The 21513-nt window shown below is 41.9% G+C and overlaps 1 protein-coding gene across 1 annotated transcript; it reads left to right on the top strand.

The window, feature by feature from the left end:
• The first annotated feature begins 17619 nt into the window (after positions 1-17619).
• Positions 17620-20578, top strand: LOC148135730 (putative G protein-coupled receptor 139). Its single transcript, XM_087984326.1, has 2 exons — positions 17620-17926; positions 19668-20578. Exons 1-2 carry the CDS (start codon positions 17620-17622, stop codon positions 20576-20578), a joined length of 1218 nt encoding a protein of 405 aa, XP_087840452.1.
• Positions 20579-21513: the final 935 nt, after the last annotated feature.

The raw sequence follows: 21513 nt of genomic DNA, 5'->3' as shown, positions 1-21513 counted from the left end.
GGACGTTTGAAATAATGTTGATGATTCACACATGCAAACAGATATAAACAAACCGAATGTACCTGGGATTACGGAGTCATTGCTGGAGGATGAGCTGGCCTGACAATAGTTTACCTTATGGTATTCACTTTTTAGGAAGGGCAGACAAAGAGGAAAACGAGGTGAGTAATATGGATGCTGAGAAAGAGTATTAGCAAGGTAGTGCCTTTTAGCATCTCTTATATCTTCCCTCACACTTTAGACTTGCGCCCTCTCGTTTTGGACGCTGCTTCCCTTGGGCATAGACCTTGGTTATTCACTCTATCTCTGTTCCTCATGATTTTATGAATTTCTATACGATCACCCCTCAGCGTCCGATGCTCTGGGGATAAACCGCCTCAGTCTATTTCACCTCTCCCGATATCTCACATTCTCACAAGTGTCATGCATTTCTGACAGAGATGACGAAACATTCTTTTCCCTCTCACGTTCAATATTGTGTACTTCGGAGCTGCTTCAGTAGCACTAAATTCCCTGAAGGAGTCGGCCGGTTTATTTCAGAGAGAGAAGCAAATTATTTAATGGTGGAGGTGGGTGGGGTGTGCCGAAGGTCTAACACCAAAGTGGTTCAGTTCAAAGTTCTTCCAAAGCGTCAGGACAGAAGTCATGCAACCTCCACCACCATACGACCCCAGTACACGAGTCCTCAAACGTTAGTTTTATTTTCAGAAGGGATCCTATGCAATCAATTTAATATTTGTAAAAGCTTCCTCAAATGCTGGAACGAGCATTTTACGCAGTCCTGGTCAATTAAATGTTTTGACGTTCGTTGTCCTCATTCCCAAGTGACCTCCTACTGGAACTGATGTGCGACCTGCGACACCCCCTCTCCAAAAACAACTGGTAATGCAACATAATGGACTTCTGCCAATTTTTCAACAAAATAAATATGCAGTTGTGGTCATCTCCTAACTAACGCTTCATTTTTTCGAGAATAATATTGTTGGGTACATTCAGTTTGGTCTTTGGAATGTTTTGTTTATGTAGGTGTTTTATCTTTATTTGTAACTTAATCTACTTCTCCGAAATAAAAATAGACACTCTGCTCTCGCTGGTCGTTTATTTGAGACTTCCACTCTTTCGTAAATCGTTTGTTTTCTCTTCTTATTGCCACATCGTCAAGAAAAATTGCGAAATGTACTGTTGCAACACGCCAGCTGTCTGCTTTTACAAACGGATTTTCAATCATGGCAGGCAACTTTCCCACCTGTGATCACATTGTATCATTCTCGAGGATAAACCCGGCAATTGCTCTATTCCTCCCAGCACCGCTTCATCATATTTCACCCGACCCTTCAACTCCACAATATTATCATCTTTTTCTGGAAATACTGCTTCTGAATTACAGCAGCAATTCATGTTTCTCACAATCAAATGGGCATGCACCCTTATCTCCGAAAATCTTAATTTCTTTTCGTAGTCACCCTGGCGCACAAGGCAAAACTTTTCCCACACATGTGAATTGTTGAAAGATTTCTGGCACTTTTGAAAAGCCCAAATGCCCCTCAGCATATTCAAAATACGGTAAAACCAAAACTGAGCATCAACATTCCTCATCTCACTTGGACAGATTCAGGATAGGTTCTCAGTCAGCATTTTTTAAAAAAATTGGTGAACATTTCAGAGAATGTGGTTCAGAGCATGATACGGTTCCCCATGGTAGGCTTATGTGGAAAGTCAGGAGGCGTGGGATAGAGGGAAATTTGGCCAGTTGGATAGAAAACTGGCTAACCGGTCGAAGTCAGAGAGTGGTGGTAGATATTCAGCCTGGATCCCAGTTACAAGTGGAGTTCCACAGGGATCAGTTATGGGTCCTCTGCTGTTTGTAATTTTTATTAATGACTTGGCAGAGGGAGTCGAAGGGTGGGTCAGTAAATTTGCAGATGATACGAAGATTGGTGGAGTTGTGGATAGTGAGGAGGGCTGTTGTCGGCTGCAAAGGGACTTAGGTATGATGCAGAGCTGGGCTGAGGAGTGGCAGATGGAGTTCAACCCTGTCAAGTGTGAGGTTGTCCATTTTGAAAGGACAAATATGAATGCGGAATACAGGGTTAACGGTAGGGTTCTTAGTAAGGTGGAGAAGCAGAGGGATCTTGGCTCTATGTCCATAGATCTTTGAAAGTTGCCACTCAGGTGGATAGAGCTTATAAGAAGGCCTATGATGTATTAGCGTTCATTAGCAGAGGGATTGAATTCAAGAGTCGTGAGGTGATGTTGCAGCTGTATAGAACCTTGGTAATCCACATTTGGAGTACTGTGTGCAGTTCTGGTCGCCTCACTTTAGGAAAGATGTGGAAGCTTTGGAGAGGGTGCAGAGAAGATTTACCAGGATGTTGCCTGGAATGGAGAATAGGTCATACGAGGATAGGTTGAAAGTGCTCGGCCTTTTCTCATTGGAACGGCGAAGGATGAGGGGTGAATTGATAGAGGTTTATAAGCTGATCAGAGGAATAGATAGAGTAGACAGTCAGAAACTTTTTCCCCGGCTACAACAGAGTGTTACAAGGGGACAAAAATTTAAGGTGAAGGGTGGAAGGTATGGGAGGATGTCAGGGGTAAGTTTTGACCCAGAGAGTGGTGGGGGCATGGAATGCGCTGTCTGTGGGAGTGGCAGAGTCTGAATCATTGGTGACCTTTAAGCGGCAATTGAATAAGTACATGGATGGGTGCTTAAGCTCGGACAAAAGTTCGGCACAACATCGTGGGTCGAAGGGCCTGTTCTGTGTTGTATTGTTCAATGTTCTATGTGCATCCAGCAAGATCCAATAGTCAGTGTGCATGAATCCACAAAATCTCTTTCCTTCTATATCAATACCTGCTTTTTCCACTCTCTGCTACATTGAATATTGTTAGAATACTCTCTGTACTACCTGAGTGCCAATCTTTCTCTCTCATTGTTTCTGATACCCTTTCAAGTCAACATCACAGCATGACTATAACCAATCTGTATCTCTCTTGCGTTCGCTGCCCCCGGATATGAACACCTCAGAACTGACGTTCTGGCACTTGGAAAGCATAACGTCTTAGCGTGTTTTGAGAACATTTTTAGCTCAGGTTGAGGTTTAGGATGTAGGTTTGCTCGCTGAGCTGAAAGGTTTATTTCCAAATCCAAACGAATAACTGGAAAGCAGGAAGTTTCAGCATTGCTTTGCATAAAGTCTACTGAAGTCGTTACCTAGTAAGGTAATGAAACGTCTGGAAATAAATCTTTCAGGTCAGTAAGCAAACCTACATCCAGCATAACTGCTCTCCCAGCCCTCTTCTCACATTCTACTCTTCTCCTGTTCTTATGTCACTCCTGTCTCTGCCCCGTTTTCCTTTTCTCGTGACCTACACATCTTTTCCTGATGTAGGGCTTTTGCCCAAAATGTCGATGATCCTACTCTTGGATGCCGGACCTGCTGTGATTTTCCAGCGCCACACTCTCGACTCTGATCACCAGCATCCACAATCATCACTTTCTCACAAACATCTTTTCTCAAACTCCCATGATTTAAACCTTCTCGGGCTGCTGTACAGTCACCATTTTGAGAGCTGCGTTTAGAAGATTGGAAGAGTGAGAGAGAAAGAAGAAGATAGTGGGGAGGGGGTAGCGGAAAAGCAGAGTGTTAAGGAGAGAGAACGAGGTAGGTACAGACAAGGAGTGAGGGAGAGGCACAAATGGACAGAGGGGCAGAGAAGCACAGAGAAGGGAAGTAAGATAAAGAGAGACAGAGACCGAAAATTGGAAGGAGGCACGAAGAGTGAACAATTTTAAAGTCCTGACGTTTGAAGATAGAAGGATTACAGAATCAGAGACATAAACAAGTCAATAGGTAGATGGAACTAAATGTTAAAACTTGGACACTCATTGCAATATGAGGCGTTTTATACGCGTAGCAAGATTCCACAAGCAGCAATATAGCAATCAACAGACATCCCCTCAGACCTCAGGAAATGGTAAGTTCTATCGAAAAGATATTGGTCCTTTCACACCGCGTTTGGTTTAAATCATTAATTTTGGTCTGGAGACACATATTTTGGGAGAAAATGGATTGTAAGAGAAGGCTGAGACATAGGGATAGGAATCCTTATTCTCACTTCACAACCACTCCCTACACCCAGCCACCAATTCATATGCAGAAACAGAGACACGCACACGGGATACAAATCTCAGAAAAAAATCCAATCTGCTGCGGCTCCATTGCATATCATCATCCGTTTCAGTGTGGTCTCTGACATCCCTGGTCATTGATCCTTTCACCAAGGGAAAAATAAATCCTGCGTACCCTTTGTGAGACCCCCATTATTTTATTTTTATTAATCTTATTCTTCTTCAGTCTCCTCTGCTCCAGGGAAAGCAAACCCACTCTGTCCAATCTCTCTTCATAACTGAAACACACCAGTCCAGACAACATGCCACATTGGTTCCAATTTTATCATATTCCGAACAGAATTAACCTTTCAGGTAATTATTTTTTTTTTGGTTATGCATTTCAAGAAGTTGGAACACTAATAGAATCGGCGATTCATAAATTTCCATTCCAGACTAACGCCCAAAATGTTTGATCAAACATTAGAACAATACAATTGCTTACAATTGACCCTAACAGATACCGATTTGCATTTTCACTTTCTCCCTCTCTATCACTTGCGCACTGGTCAGAGAATCAACATTACAAAAAAGTACAGAAAAAACAGCAATGATTCAATTCTATTGTGCCAATATCCTGCCTTTGCTCCGCATCTCTGTAAACAATAACCTTCCAAATAACCCTCCAATGTGCTCTCAAATGGCTCAATTGAACACACGTCCAGCACATGTAAAATTAAGTGCAGGACAGTAATGCTTCAGTTATATAGAATAATGGTGAGGCTGCATCTTTCTTTTAAATTAGATTACTACAGTGATCAGGTCCTGGAGATTTATCCAAATTATGCATTTCAAGAAATCAAGCACTTACTACTTTGTAATATGGATATTTTTCAAGATGTCACAACCTATTTCCTTGCATTCGATATCTTCCATATCCTTCCCTATTAGACCACTTGCATTGAAATAAATGCAATTTAATATTTCAGTCCGACCGTGTTTTAGATTAGATTACAGTGTGGAAACAGGCCCTTCGGCCCAACAAGTCCACACCGACCCGCCAAAGCGCAACCCACCCATACCTCTACCTCTACCCCTTACCGAACACTACGGGCAATTTAGCATGGCAAATTCGCCTGACCTGCACATCTGTGGACTGTGGGAGGAAACCGGAGCACCCGGAGGAAACCCACGCAGACACGGGGAGAACGTGCAAACTCCACACAGTCAGTGTGGAGTTTGCACTGTGAGGCAGAAGTGCTAATCACTGTGCCACCCTTCTCTGCTTTGCCCCTGCCTGTCCTGAATGTTTGACTCGCCTTTGTTCTCAACTGTACCAGTTTGAAGTTGAAATCTTTCCTCGCTATTTCCTGGTTGCTACCCCCCACCTTACAAGTTTAAATGCTCACGAGCAGCTCGAGCAAATCTCCCTGCCAGTATATTATTCCCCTTCCATTTGTAAGATCTCCTGACAAATTTGTTTCTAAATTACCCTATGACTATTAACGCATCTATAATACAATCCCAATAAGGTGATTACCCCTTTCTAATTTCTCAGTTCCACCCAAATAATTTCCCTAAATGTATTTCCGGGAAAGTTCTACCTCAGTACAACTGTAATGCTATCCTTTATCAAGAACGTCACTCCTCCTCCTCTCTTGCCTCGGTTTCTGTTCTTCCTGAAGCATTTATATTCTGGAACTTTAGGCCCCGGGTTCTGTCCATCCATGATCCATGTTTCTCTGTTTGCTACGATATCCCAGGCCCATGTTCCTAACCATGCCATCAGTTCATCTGCCTTCCCTGTTAGACCACTTGCATTGAAATAAATGCAGTTTAATATTTCAGTCCGACCGTGTTCTCTGCTTTTCACCTGACTGTCCTGAATGTTTCACTCACCTTTGTTCTCAACTTGAAATCTTTCCTCGCTATTTCCTGGTTGCCACCCCCCCCCCCCCTCACCCCCCCCCCCCCCCCCCCCACCATACAAGTTTAAATTTTCACGAGCAGCTCGAGCAAATATCCCTGCCAGTATATTATTCCCCTTCCAATTTAGGTGCAATCTGTCCTTCTTGTACAGTTCACATCTATCCCAAGACAGCTTCCAATCATCCAAGAATATTAATCCTTATCCAGTACACCTGCTCCTCAGCCATGTATTCATCTGCTCTACCTTCCTGCTCCTGCACTCACTGGCTCGTAGCACCGGAAGTAATCGAGCTATTAATAATCTCAAGGACTTCCTACTTAAGTTCCTGCCTCACTCGCTGTATTCTCTCTTCACAGTCACAATCTTTGCCCTTCATATGTCATTGGTTCCAATGTGTATAATGGCCTCCTGCTGGCCCCTCACACCCTTGAGAATATTCTGCACCCTCTCTGAGACATCCTTGATCCTGGCATCATGGAAGCAATTAACTCAAGCTTCGAAAAGCCGTTCACCATTTGAATAAAATCCCCAGAACAGCGAACCGACAGGTCATACTTTGCAATCATTGAAAGAGTTGCTACCTTATCAGGAAGATGTATTGTTTGATGATTCTTCCTTTCTTTGAAATTCCTGATTTCCGCCTCTACTTTCGCAGAGGAGCCAAATTACACTGGACGAAGTTTGCAAAATTGTGAGATGGTGGATCAATGTGGATGGTGGACTTGGTCCCTTTGATAGTCCATAGATTTCCAGAAAAGCTTTTGTGTAATTTTTGAGGATTTCAATCAGGCAGCCAGTTTCGAAATGAAATATGTTGAAACACCTTCAATCTTTCACGAACAATTTCGCTTCATCAATCCTGGGCCTGAGCCTTTTCCTCCAATCAATGGTAACCACATCTGCTGCTTTTCATGGGAGACCAGATCCAAACTTAAACACTAAATGCGTAGGGCTTCCCCCTTATGAGTTTCAGCCTGGCAAAGTTCTTACACGGGTGGAAGAGTTAGAGTCCGTAGTGAATTCATGTTGAAGACAGATACGCAATTACTGTTACAGCTACGCCAGTCCATTGGAATTGAGTGACCATTTAGCCAGACATTTATTTTGATTAGCTCCCAATTGAATGTTACTCAGCAATTTAACAGTTCCAAATCAGCTGCAGGTGTACTTTCCAGAGTGTATAATCTGGATATCGGCCAATAAATTATCTTACTCCAATTCGACCAATACCGATGTGGTTTCTCCAGATAACTATTGTTTCCAGCTTTGTTACGGCTCCTCGATGCGACACAAATGCGGCCTTGAGTTCAGGGGCTGTCACTGTCGCCTCACCTCTGTAATTCAGCTTTTGTCCATATTTGAACCAAGACTGTAATAAAGGTCAGGAGTTGCATATTCTGGACTTCGATGGTCAGATTATTACTGAGCCGGTGCTGCTTGACAGAACTGTCGATTACACCTTCCCTGGCTTTATTGATGAGCAAGTGTCAACTTTTGGGGCGGGAAGTTGCTAGTTTGAACGTGTCCTGCTCTTTGTATACAACTTGTCCTCCACCGGAATATTCCAAGCCTTCAAACATTCTTTGATATCGTTTGGAGTCAATTCAGGACGTGAAGAATGGAATCTTTAATTTTGGGAATCACGGGAGGAAGCCGAGCTGGTCTGTTTCTGTTCTGCCAAATGGAGTAATAGAGAATCAGGGTAGAACGAAACGGTACAGTACAGAAAAAGTGCAGCCTATCGTACGTGTGCAGGGCGAAAACAGTAAAATGACTATTTAAGGAAACGCCTTGGGATCCCATGTACATATCAAAATAGTTCCACTCGAAGGTTTGCGACTGTGCAACACTTAAAGGCATCGGTTTCAGATTCGCACCACACCATGGCAAAAAATCACAGAGGTCGTTTCTTTACTCAGATTTGGAGGAACGAGGAACGCTCTGCCTGCAACAGTAGTAGATTCTCCAACGTTAAGGACATTGAAATGGTCAACGGATAAATATATGAATGAAAATGGAATAGTGTAGGATAGGTAGGTTCAGATTGCTTCAACAGGTCAGTGCAATATTGAGGGCCAAAGAGCCTGTACTGGACTGTAATGTTCCATGTTCTATGTTCTCATTATTTTATTACGCCCCTTTCTATAAATCTATGGCCAGTGGAACGGTACAATCTAATGAAGGAAAACTTTTATTCCTGTCTCCCTTATTTAAGAACGTTCTAACTGCATACATCTCAGCCATGACCCATCTCTAAAGATCCAATGCTACAAAGAATAAAACGGCAATCTCTCCAATTACTCTTCACAACAAAAACACTCTAGCCCAGGCAACGTCCTGGTAAATCTCCTTTGCATCCTCTCCAGAGCTATTGCATCTGACTTGCCATATGGAAAATAAAATTGTGTATAATCCTCTGGCCATGTGGCCGAACCAAAATTTGTCTCAGTTCCAGCAAAACCTCATCAGTCATAATCCTGTTCCTCAGGTAATACATCGTGAATAATTTCTACACCACTTTTTCTCTCTGTCGAAATACTTCCACGGGCTGAGGTGGAATACATGCAAAAGTCCTTTGATCCCCAGTGCTTTAAAGTGATCTACCATTCATCATATATTTGACTGCACTTTTTTTGTTCTCTACTGTGACATCAATTCACAGCTGCCTGAATTGATCGATCTTCAACATTCGAGTTATGCCAGCTCCAGAGTACATGAGATCGTCCTGAGCTGTTCCTTCAACTTCGTGGAGAGATTGCTCATTAAGGTGGTTACTACGCAAAAGGTACAGACAGCTACTTCGTGTGCCTTTCACAGAATATCAAATACTGCATATGTGAACTACTCTCGTGCGTTTGCAATACAGGAATGGAAATCAGAATGCTTCCTGATCGAGCCTGGAATCAGACAGGTCTGTGCTCTCTCCACCGACCTTGCCATGCTTTGCATAGACGCCTCTGGCTAGTCCAGGCCCCTGGCTAGATCTGAAGTTTAAAAATGCATTGTGTTTGCTGGGATGCTATGTCTTTTAAAGTCGGTCTGCACAAGTGCTCACCATTTCTTATTGAACTAACTCGAAGTCTGATAAAAACACCTTCCTTGCTGGTCAGGTTTTCCAGAACCACTTGACTCTGAAAGAATGGCAGCGCAAAATCGCGACCAGCTTCAACATATAGTTAGGTACCAGGCATTACTACACGCGCATTGAGAAGAACAGATGTTGAGTCTGACGATTTACAGATTGCAAACTATTCTCTGCAACCGCAAATTTTAATCCAGTTTTATGGGTTAGTCAATTATCAGGAAAGATAGATGGAATGAAAAGGGAGATGGGAGGTTGCGTTGCTGGTGAAGCAGTTTAGCACAATATTAAGAAAGGACGTTAGCCTCAATGATGATGAATCTATATAGGTGGAGATGCGGAACACCAATGGGAAAGCGACGTTAGTGGGAGTTTTGTACGGAACACCAAACAGCAGTTGTAAGATTGGCGAGTCTATTCAACAGGAATTAAAGATGCGAGCAGTGAGGATTCATCAGGTGTTAAGGGTGGCTTCAATCTGCATATTGGTCCGATCAGCAAAAATGGTAGCAATGCGATGGAGGAGGATTTCCTGGAATATTTCACCGACGGTTCCCTCGGTTTTGGCGAGGATTTAAATAGAGAGCAAGTTATTCTGGGCTGGATGTTGTGTAATGAGAATGAATTAATTCGTAACAATATGCGAGATCGTTTGGGTAAGTATGAATTGAATATGGTAGAATCCTTCAGAAAAATGAAGAGTGAATTGAGTTAATTCTGAAACTAGGGTCCTGAACTTAAAGAAATGCATCTTTTTATGGTATTAGGCATGCATTGAATAGCATAAGCTGGCCAAGGATATTTAAGGGTTGTCGGTCGATAGGCCTTGTCAGCCACTTGAAGAATACATGTTTGGACCTCAGTATTTGGATAAACCTTTCTGGTGTCAGAGTTAAAAAGGGAACGTGGCTCAACCATGGCTATCAAAAGAAATCAGTGATAGTGGTAAAGACAAAAAAAGAGTACGTAAATTGTCCTTAAAAGCACAGAAAAGCTGTGGAGTGGGAGAAACATAAAATTCATCAAAAGTGGACAATGGTTTTACAACAGAAGGGGAAAATAAAATATGAAAGTAAGTTTGTGGAAATCATCAAAACTGACTGCAAAATCTTCTATAGATAAAGGAAGAGAACAAGACTCTTGAAGACAAATGCAGATCTTCAACGTTTAGAATCATGTGAATTCATAATGTACAATAAATAAGTGGTAGATCAGTTGAACAAATACTTTTTATTTGTCTTCACCCAAGGAAGACACAAATAACTTCCAAGAAATGCTTGGGGATAAACTGACCAGCGTTAATTTGGAACTAAAGGAAATCCCTATTAATCAGGAAAAATAACTGTGGCAAGTAATGAGATTAAAACCCGATAAGCCCAGCGTCTGATGCTTTGATTCCCAATACACTTACGAAAGTCGCGTTAGAAATACTGGACCTATTGGTGATTTTTTTCCTGCATTCTGTGCACTGTGTCGAAATTTTCTGATCACATGAAGCTGGATGGCATTGTGTCCTGTGAGGAGGATTCTAATGTCGGTTAACTTGGACATACCGGCTGAGTGGGCAAATGCAGTTTAGTCGCAGAAATAGCAAAACAGATTATTAACTGAACGATGGCAGTTTAAACAGTAGCTGAAGGTGTGCATGCAAGTGCAGATTTTGATGATGAAACCTGACGTTCGTAGCGAGAGGATTTGAGCTCAGGACTAAGAATGTCTTGCTGCTGTTATATAGGGCCTTGGTGAGGCCACACCTTGAGCATTGCGGACTGTTTTGGTCTTCTCGTCTGAGGAAGGATATTCTCGCTATTGCTGAAGCCCAGCAAAGGTTCACAAGACTGACTTCTGGAATGGCTGCACTAACATATAAAGAAAGACTGAATCGACTGGGTTTGAAACGCTGAAATTTAGAAGAATAATAGTGGGGGTGATATTATAGAAAAAAATATCTTGGTGGGACTGGACAGGCTGGATAATTGAATCGTGTTCTTGAAACTGAGCAAGTCCAGAATTCGCGGCCTTGTTCTTTGAATAAAGGGTAACCCAGTCAAAACTGGGAAGAGAAAGAAGGTCTTCACTCAGGTAATTGGGAACCTGTGGAATTCTCTGCATTAGGAGGCTATTGGGCCCAATTCATTAGATATATTTAAGACGGATTTAGACAAAAATGACACCGATATACGAAAAGAAAGTGGGAATGGGACATTGCAATTGCATGATCAGTGCAGGCTCGATGCGCCAAATGGCCAAATTGAGTTTTTTTTTTTGCTTCAATGTTGGGTCTATAACGTGTAGAGTAAACATGTGACAATGCAGAATATTGTGGTTTTTCAAGTGAATTAACTTCATATTTATTCTATAGTATGAGTTTTAATTGAAGACTTACGACAGCAGAACTTGACTTTCTAAAATTCTGTCAGTTGACAAAAAATGAGTAATAATCGAAAACAGAGATGGAAGAAATCTGGAATTATAATCAACAAAGCGTCTGGTGCAAAACACACCCAGTTATAAATGTGTTGTCTTTTTTGTTATTGAATATAAGCTGACAAAGATGAGTAAACAAACGCTCAGATGAATGCAGGGCAGGGGTTAGTGTTCAACTAACGGCATGGCTGTGTATCCCATGGCAATTGACTAGTAGTTTTCAGTCAATTCAACAGTACAGCGAAAGCAGCACGATCCGAGAAATATGATTCGTCAATAACATCTCAGATAGGAATATTCAAAATGGGAGTCACCAGAGGAAGCCGGCAAGAGCCATTTTCATTCGAATAACGACGTTAGTGTAGAAGAAGATAGAGAAACAGACTTCGTGCTCTGAAAGCTGTGGCTGAGAACATCATGAGTTGATTCTACATGAGGTGGAACTCATGAGGTGAGTAACTGCACTGGGGCTGGTTCAATTCTACGCTGGGCGATCTCCACAGGTACCGAAAATAGACTGGATTCATAGCAAGAGAAGGCATAATTGCGTCCCTTTTAAGGACAGCAGCCTTCACCAGGCAGATGGAAGATGGACCAGGATGAAAGGAGGAAATTGAGGGAAGGGTTCTTGAACAGCTCAGCGAGAGACCGTACCACAGCTCCCACCACCTTAACAACATTGAAAGTTCTGCCCCTGCAGACTGTTCATCCTTTGATATTAAACTTGATAAACTAACAGAACATTGCAGTAAATTGTCGAGTACCTATGCTGGAATCATGGAGTTGTACAATTGAGAAAGAGACTATTTGTTTCACCATGAGACTGCCAATCCATAAACACGAGACATAGCTCACGTCTGGTTAGAGACTTCCAAACATTTAAGAAAACGCAATTGGCCTCCCATTTGCAAGCTGATGTTGGATGCAGTTTGCGGAATTACTTTGGATCCTATCAACAATTCCGTTTGGACCAATCTTCCACGTTGGGATCATTACAAATGCCGTACTGTAGCCCATTAAAACCATATCAACTTCACCCACCTCATCTATATATTTAGTCACTTATTCAAACAAAAAGTAATTCAATTAGTCAGACAGGATCGCTCGCCACTAATTCGAAGTTGAATAACCCGGAACAACAGCGACATTTCCAACTGTTAATTAATCCTGTTCTTCAGAAATTATTTTCCGATGCTTTCCTTCAACGGACGTGAGATAAACTAGTCTGCAAATACGTAGCCTACTCTTGCTTTCCATTATGAAGGAATGAAGCACATTAACTATCGTCCAGTTATCTGGCACTTCAGCTGTGGCCATAAAATTATTAAACATCCACGCCACTGTCCCAAAATAATCTTCCCTTACTTCTCATGGCAGCCTGCCCCACGTATCATCAGACCTGGACATTCATGCATCTTACTTTCTCTAAATGATATAAAGTCTCGTCCTCACTAATTTTAACATTCTGTACAAATTCTGGATTCAAAATGAAACACCCCACTTCATTTCCCGTCATCTCTGTGAATATAGATGATAAATAATCATTTTAGAACTCCACATCCTCTGACTACAAGCACAAATCTCTCCATTGGTCTCTCAGAGGAATACGCTTGCCTTAGTTATCTTCTTAACAGCGAATAAACTTGTAGTGTGCTTTCTGTTGAGAGTAACTAGCTATCCAGCAACACCGAAAGAGAGAGCTAAGAAGTGCCAGGAGGGGACGTGAGACGTTATTAGCGGATAGGGTCAAGGAAAACCATAAGTCCTCCTGCATGAATGTCAGGGATAAAAGAACAACCAGAATAAGATTAGGGCTAATCATACATAGTCGTGGGAAAATGTGCCTGGTATCAGAGGATACAGAGAAAATGCTAAATGAATACTTTTCGTCTGTATGAACACTAGAAAAAGACAACGTGGTCGTGGAGAATACTTAGATACAGGCTATGTAACTAGATGGGACTGGGATGCATGAGGAGGAGGTGTTAGCAATTCTGTAAAGTGTGAAAATAGGTAAGTCCCCTGAGCCGGATGGGACTTACCACAATATTTTCTTGGAAGCCATGGATGAGATTGTCGAGCCTTTGGCTTTTATCTTTGTGTCGTCATTGTCTACAGGAATAGTGCCAGAACATTGCAGGAAAGCAAATGTTGTCCCCTTGTTCAAAAATTGGAATAGGGGCAATCCTGGAAATTATAGACTGGTGAGCCTTACTTCGGTTGTCGGTAAAGTGTAAGAAGGGATATAAGAGATCAGATTTGTAATCATCTTAAAAGGAATAAGTTGATTCCGGATAGTAAACCCAGTTTTGTGTCGAGTCGGTCATGCTTCACAAACCTTTTGTTGAGTTCTTTTAGAAGGTGACGAAACAGTTGGATGAGGATAAAGGAGTTCATGTGGTCGAAATGGATTTCAGCAAGGTGCTTGATAAGGATCCCCATGTCAGGCTATTGTACAAAATATGGAGGCATGGGATTGAATGTGATTTAGTGGGTTGGATCATAAATTGGCGAGCTGAAAGAAGACAGAGAGTGGTAGATGATGGGAAATATTCATCTTGGATGTCTCTGATAGTTGCCACACAGTTTGCTAGGGTTGTTAAGAAGGCATATTGTGTGCTACATTTTATTGGTAGAGGGACTGAGTTTCAGAACCATGAGATCATGCTGCAACTGTGCAAAATTCTGGTGCAGCCACATTTATAGCATTTTGTACAGATGTGGTCACCGCATTATAGGAAGAATGTAGACGCTTTGGAACAGTTTCAGATGACATTTACCAGGTTGTTGCCTGGTATAGAGGGAAAGTCTCACGAGGAAGAGCTGAGGGACGTAAAATTGATTTCGTTAGAGATAAGAAGTTTGAGAGATTACTTAATTGAGACATAAAAGGTAATCAGAGGGTTAGATAAGTAGTGCAGTGAGAGATATTTTCCTCGAATGTCGATGGCGACCACAAGGGGTTGATCGATAGAGGATAGTTGTCAGAGGTAGTTCCTTTACTCAGAGAGTGGTAGGGGCATGGAACGCACTTCAAAACCAGTATCAATGTGGACTTCAACAGTTTCCTCATTTCAGCTTCCCCCACCTCACCCCAGTTCCAAACTTCTAGATCAGCACTGTCCCCTGACTTTTCCTACCTGCCTATCTTCTTTTCCACCTATCCATCCCACCCTCCTCCCTGACCAATCACCTTCATCCCCTCCCCCACTCACCTATTGTACTCTATGCTACTTTCTCCCCACCCCCACCCTCCTCTCATTTATATCTCCACCTTCAGGCCCTCTGCTTGTATTCGGGCTTTTGCCCGAAACGTCGATTTTACTGCTCCTCGGATGGTGCCTGAATTACTGTGCTTTTCCAGCACCAGTAATCCAAAATCTGGTTTGCAGCATCTGCAGTCATTGTTTTTACCTGCCTGCAAAGGAGTAGACTCGCCAACTTTAACGGCATTTAAATGTTCGTTGGTTAGGCATATGGACAAGAACTGAATCGTGTTGGTTAGATGGGTTTCAGATTGGTTCTACAGGTCTTCGCAACTTCGAGAGCCGAAGAATCTGTACTGTGCTGTACAGTTCTATGCTCGTTTTTTCTATGTTCTATATTTTGGGCATCGTCTATGTCATTCGAATTTTATTTTTAAGCAATCACCCGGCATTTCGGAACATGACTGAAAGGCTTTTTTCCTCATTTATTTTATTTTACTGTTTTGTATTTAATACTTGTTTGCATATTTTTATTTCTTAACTATCGGCACCCCCTAATGTACAGGATTCCGAGTACATATTTTTTAATTCTCACTACCCTAGATTTTCAAACGTCGATTTATTTGGAAGTAGCTGCTCCCAGTTGATATTTTCCAAATCTGGTCTCATGATCTCGAGATTGACCTTCTCCCGATTTAGACTCTTAGCTTCTGCATTATCCTTATGTGCTTCAACAATGACATTGAAATTTACAGAATTATGTCGCTATACCCCAAAATGCTTGCCCACTTGAGCAGGTTCATTCAGTTGCATTCGGCCTAGCGCTGCCCCGTCTGCAGTAGGATTATGCACTTTTTGACATGAAGAACTTGCCTGAATGCACTTTAGAAGACCCATCACGTGTAATAATTCCGGACAACGGGAAGCGGAGGTAATGTCAGCAAATTTCAAATTCCCGACAATTGTATAATTATACTCTTACTGCTCTCATATCGTTCTATAATTAGCATGCAATCTACTGCTCTCTCTCCATCTTAATCTTTCGAATCCTTTCGAAAAGATGCAGCAGATAAATCAGCCTTTTCTTTTATTTCTAAGATCTACCCAGATCACCTCATTTGAGACTCGTCTCCACTGTCCTCCCTCATTATTGCAGTGATGGCTTTCTTTTCAAGAATGCAAAGTGCCCAGCTCTCCAACAATATCATTAACCTAACCACAGCTAAAAGATACTGTACCATGGAATTTTGAGCTTTCAAAGCTACCCTTGCTTTAACCACATCTGAGTTAGGATCAAACGAAAAGTTTGCAAAGGGTATGTGGCGAAAGAAATCATGAGTCACTGAACAACAGCATGCAGGTAGAGCAGGCAATTTGTCAGACGAGTGTTCTGTTCACCTCTATCATAAGAGAGTTTGACAGCATGAGCAAAGATGTTTTGTTCAATGGCATAGAGACATCACATGGTGTGTTTTATGCAGCTCTGCCCCCCCTGACCAAAGTAATCATATATTTAATGTAGAGGTAGAGCAGCTGAATTTCACCAGATACATTACTTCAATTCTTAGACTGTCGGATAAAAAAACTGAATTGTTTTGAGTTTAGAGGAATGACAGAAAAACTTTAGAATCATAAAAAATTCTTCAATGGATGCGCAACCAATGTACAGAGGATGAATTACCAGCTAAATGGTTTAGAGTCAGGGACCATGCTGATAATAAAGACGTTAGAACTATGACGAGGAGTAACTGATTCCCACGGAGAATAATAAATCGTTGGAATTCTGCCCCGAAAATAGTGAAAACCTAATCGCCGTGGTGGCACAGTGGCTCAGTAGTTAGCACTTCTGCCTCACAGCCCCAGGGTCCCGAATCCAGCTGCGGGCGGCTTCCTGCATGGAATTTGTACATTCTTCCGTTGCTTGCATGGGTTGACTCCGAATGCTCGAGTTTCCTCGTACAATTCAATGATGAGCAGGTTAGATAAATTGGCCGTGCTAAATTGCCCGTAGCATTCAGGGACTTGTAAGGCTAGGTTCATGAGTAAGGGGCAAATGTGCAACAATAAGGTAGTGGAATGGGTCTGGGTGGGGTACCCTTCCGAGGGTCGGTGCAGACATGTTGTGCTGAAGAATGTGTTGCCACTCAGTATGGATTGCATACTCTAAAATAAGTTCAAGACAAGTTGGTAGATATTTAATGACTACTGCAGTCAAGGAGCAACGTCTGGTATATGACCAGCCATCATGGGGAATTGCAAGACGGGATCGCTGTGTTTTGGGTCGGGGTATCTACATCAGCATATATGCGTACTCATCTCTTTTCTTTCTGAACATTGGCTCACTGCCTTATTTCCATTATCTAAACTATTTCCTGATTTCTGGGCTGCCTGTGACATCCTAAAACATGGTGAACTGCTTCGGGACAACCCAGTAGCATCGGCGTCCATTTTCTCCCTTTACGAAACATAGCTGTACACTTGTAATGTTCCAGTGTCTACCAAACTCCGATCTCATTATTTTTATGGTTGTAAACGTTTTAATGTTTCCTCACCGAACATCTTATCTTTCTGCTTAAACATATTATTTTCTGTGATTGAGAGGGTTTTCGATTGAAAGCAGTTAACTAAATTTGTTTGTTTAGTCACTATCACTAATGTCAGTCTTGATGAATCATAATTGCGTCACTGGAGCGTGACACATATGTATTAATCTGACACATCTTTCAACATGTTCACCATAGTGTCAGTGCGAGTAACGTATTCAACACCAACAGTGCTCTGGAACAAAAGACAAAGAGAGAGGGCGAGAGAGAGAAAAATCAGATATCATAATCTGTGAATAGTAGATTCGAAAGATGCAGCAATGGATTGGAATATGGCGACAATAGATTGTATTGTTACAACAATGAATTGGAATACAAGAGAAAATGATTGGAGTGGCATAACAATGATTGAAGATGTGAGCACAGCAGACTGCAACGTTACAACAATGGTTCTGAATGTCAGAACAATAGACTGGAATAGTAAAATAGCGCAGAGGGGTTTCATTGAGACGACAAGTTACTTTTCTGCAAATTTTGATGATATGTTACTAAAGCATCGCATTCGATGGGCACTTCAGACCATTCAATTCATTTATTATCCCATTCTCGCAATTTTTGGCATCCCTGGTAAGTCTTTACAATTTCTATAAATGTGGCATTTATAATGTGCAGACACGGTAGCGTTTCGAGCTCATTGTACAAATTATTGCTAAATGCATAATTGTTCTTGTAATTTACTCCCTGCAATTTGCCACCAGTGAGCAATCTCAGTACCCAGGTTTTAGCGCGGTAAACTTTACTGCATTCACTTAGCTGAAGCACTTGTTCATTGAATATCGTAGTTTTTGCTGTTTGTTACAAATGTCATTGCTCTACCGTGGCTTCATCACACACCCTTGAAAGATTTGCACCATAGAGAGTTCATCCCAATCAACTACAACTGGTTCACTCATATGTACTGTTGTGTGAGACTTTGGTACATGCTCCTGAAATCTGCATTTATACTTAGCAAGAGGAGGCAGAGACAGCAAGAGGCAAGCAACAGGTGTGTAAAATTGATTCAAAGAATCCCGAATCGCAGAAGAGACCAGTTGGCCCATTAGATCTGGACTGATCCTCTGAAGAGCATATCTCCAGGACCCACAATCTCCACCCCAACATGCCCCTATAACCCCGCAGTAAACGTGGCTAATCCAGGTAATCTGCACAGTCCTGGAACGACTAACCAGTTTCGCGTGGATAAAGCACGGAGACTGCATATCCTTGCACTGTGGAAGGAAACCAGATCACTTGTCAGAATTCCCACAGACACAGGGAGCACTTGCAAATTCCACACAGATAGTCACCCCAGACTGGAATTAAACTCCGGTGTGTCATGCTGTGAGACCGCAGTGCTAATGACTGGGCCACCTTGGAGGAAGAAACAGAATTGATGTTTCAAATTCAACGTGACCACACTTTCCATTCTTGGTAGTAGCTCTGAAATCCCCTGGTTATAGTTTGGCACAATATCATGCATACTGAAGATGATATTTATCAGAAGCACTGGAATATATGCAAGGATAGTTTTGAGGAACCGAGATAGGCGATTCAAACTCTATTCATTTTCCGATACATCTAATGACCTTGTCCTTTTGTTGGGACATGTTGATTATTAGAACGGTACTATTAAAGTGATTTGCTTCAGGGCAGCATGTAAATTATACATACTAGAGCCACTAAGGCTAAGTAATGTAGGGCATAAATGTCGATATTGTTAGCTGGTTCCAATAGAGTAGATCGGTTGTCCAGGATGTTGTCAATTTCTTGGATGATGTTTATGTTGTATACATCCAATCAAGTGGGAATTTTTCCATCACATACCTGATTTAGAAACTAAACTTAGGTGGCTCCATAAATAGCGTTAACACTTTCTGGTTTAGAAAAGATGAGCATTAGTGAATTAGCCTGTTCCCATCACTCCAACGTTGATTCACGGGTAACAAATCAGCATTTCATTAGTGTGCAATTGCCAGGAGTACTCCATAAATATTGAGGAAGGAAATCACTGATCCACGTAAACACACTTACAATCGAAGCTGGACATGATAAATTAATCTTAGTATTGAATTCCACACATCAAACTTAGCACATGTAGTTTGTATTATTTGCTGCAATATTTGCTTCAACTATAAGAAAGATTTCAGCCTAGAGCATTTTTTATCTCATCTTACATTTCAGATGGTCAGAATGTGAAATGTCTGTTCGTCGCACCAGCAGATGATCCTCATTCCAGTAAAATCACTTGCTCATCTCAATCAGTGCAAAAGAAAATTGTTACATTTGCTCTGAGCAGAATCTATAAATTCACTGTTTACTTTCCTCACAGTTAACATATCAACAATCGTGATCCTGTCCAGGGGAAAGAGTGGTCTCTGCCAATGTATTACTCACTACCTGCTAGCCATGGCAACGGCAGATCTCCTGATCATTATCTTTGACCTCGTTTTACGACACATTCCATTTGTCTATAAGGAGCAATATCACATCTTACATGCCATCCCTGTGTGTAATATCCATGCCATCTTGCTTTACGCAGCCACTGACTGTTCTGTCTGGTTCACCAGCACTTTCACCTTTGAACGATTTGTTACCATTTGTTGTTCAAATCTGAAAACCAGCTTTTGCAAAATGAAAACAACGGCAGTGGTTCTGGGCACAGTGACTGGATTGAGCTGTTTGAAGAACATTTTTTGGTACTTTGTGTATACTGGTCGGTATCGACTGAAAAACAGACCCTGGTTTTGTTGGGTGAAAATGTATGTCAAGCTTTCTCCTGTCTGGGGGGCAATTGAGTTCCTTCACTATGTTCTCACTCCGGGAGTTGCATTTATTCTTATTCTGATTTTCAATGCTTTAACGGTCAGACACATTTTTGTGACAAGCAAAGCTCGCAGGCGACTTCACCATCAGATCAATAGAAAAAGCGCCAGAGACCCGGAGATGAAGAATCGAAAGAATTCTAGCATTTTGTTGTTTCTCATCTCAGGCAATTTCATATTATTTTGGTCAGTATCAATGGTGTTTTCCATCAATTCACGAATGGTACTTTTGGGATATCAGTCGAAATCGCTTCCTTTTTTTGTAATGGATTTGGGTTACATGCTCCAGATGCTAAGTTGCTGCACAAACTCTATGATTTATGTTGTGATACATCCGAAGTTCAGAGAGCAGTTGAAGAGTATGATGATCTATCCGTTTTCTAAATTGTTAAGCATATTTAATGTTGAGACTAATTGAAGCTTTATCCCACCAGAAATGTATTCTGCATAATTCTCACTGCAATCAATATTGCGTATGGTCTGATATCTGTCAATCAAACTTATATCTCTTGGTCCTTTCACCAGAGAATGTATCTCTTTATATGAGCGTGCCTATGATTTTGCATAATTTTCCAAGTGTTCAAGTTTGCATGAGTAGAAACACTAGAAAATGAGAGAGAGGTGCTTGCATATTAAGGGATGCGCTACTCACGAGTGATCACTGTGCCACCGTGCCGCTACTCAAAGTGATTAGCACGGTGGCACAGTCGTTAGCACTGCTGCCTCACAGGGCCAGAGACGCGGGTTCAATTCCCGCCTCAGGCGACTGACTGTGTGGAGTTTGCACATTCTCACCCGGCTTTCCTCCGGGTGCTCCCGTTTTCTCCCACAGTCCAAAGATGTGCAGGTTCAGTGAATTGGCCATGCTAAATTGCCCGTAGTGTTAGGTAAGGGGTAAATGTAGGGGAATGTGGGTTACGCTTCGGCGGGTCGGTGTGGACTGGTTGGGCCGAAGGGCCTGTTTCCACACTGTAATGTAATGTAATGTAATGTATAACATGATGAAATGACACGTAGTTCGAGCGTGAGAAACATGATTTGGAATCTGAAGCCTGATACTTACTGAAAGAAATGCAGAGCCTTTAATTCACAGTTGTTTACTGTAAGCTAGAAAAGCACTAAGTACAAAATTAGCATTGCAAATAAGCAGTGCCAGGAGCTAAGGAACATTCATACACACACACAATATTGTTATATTGTGTGTGTGTATGAATGTTCCTTAGCTCCTGGTGTACAAATCGTGACTAAGTATGGAAGTTAAGGATCGCTTCACGGAAGACACAACTGCGTCCAATGCTACGAAGCTGACTGGAATGAGGTTGGAAATATTTGTAAAGCAGAGAAGAGTGATTT

This window comes from Chiloscyllium plagiosum, unplaced genomic scaffold (assembly GCF_037043375.1).
Source record: "Chiloscyllium plagiosum isolate Xiang-an unplaced genomic scaffold, Cpla_swu_hap1 HiC_scaffold_48, whole genome shotgun sequence".
In the NCBI taxonomy this organism is placed as follows: Eukaryota; Metazoa; Chordata; class Chondrichthyes; order Orectolobiformes; family Hemiscylliidae; genus Chiloscyllium; species Chiloscyllium plagiosum.
This window is presented reverse-complemented; position numbering and strand designations above follow the sequence as displayed.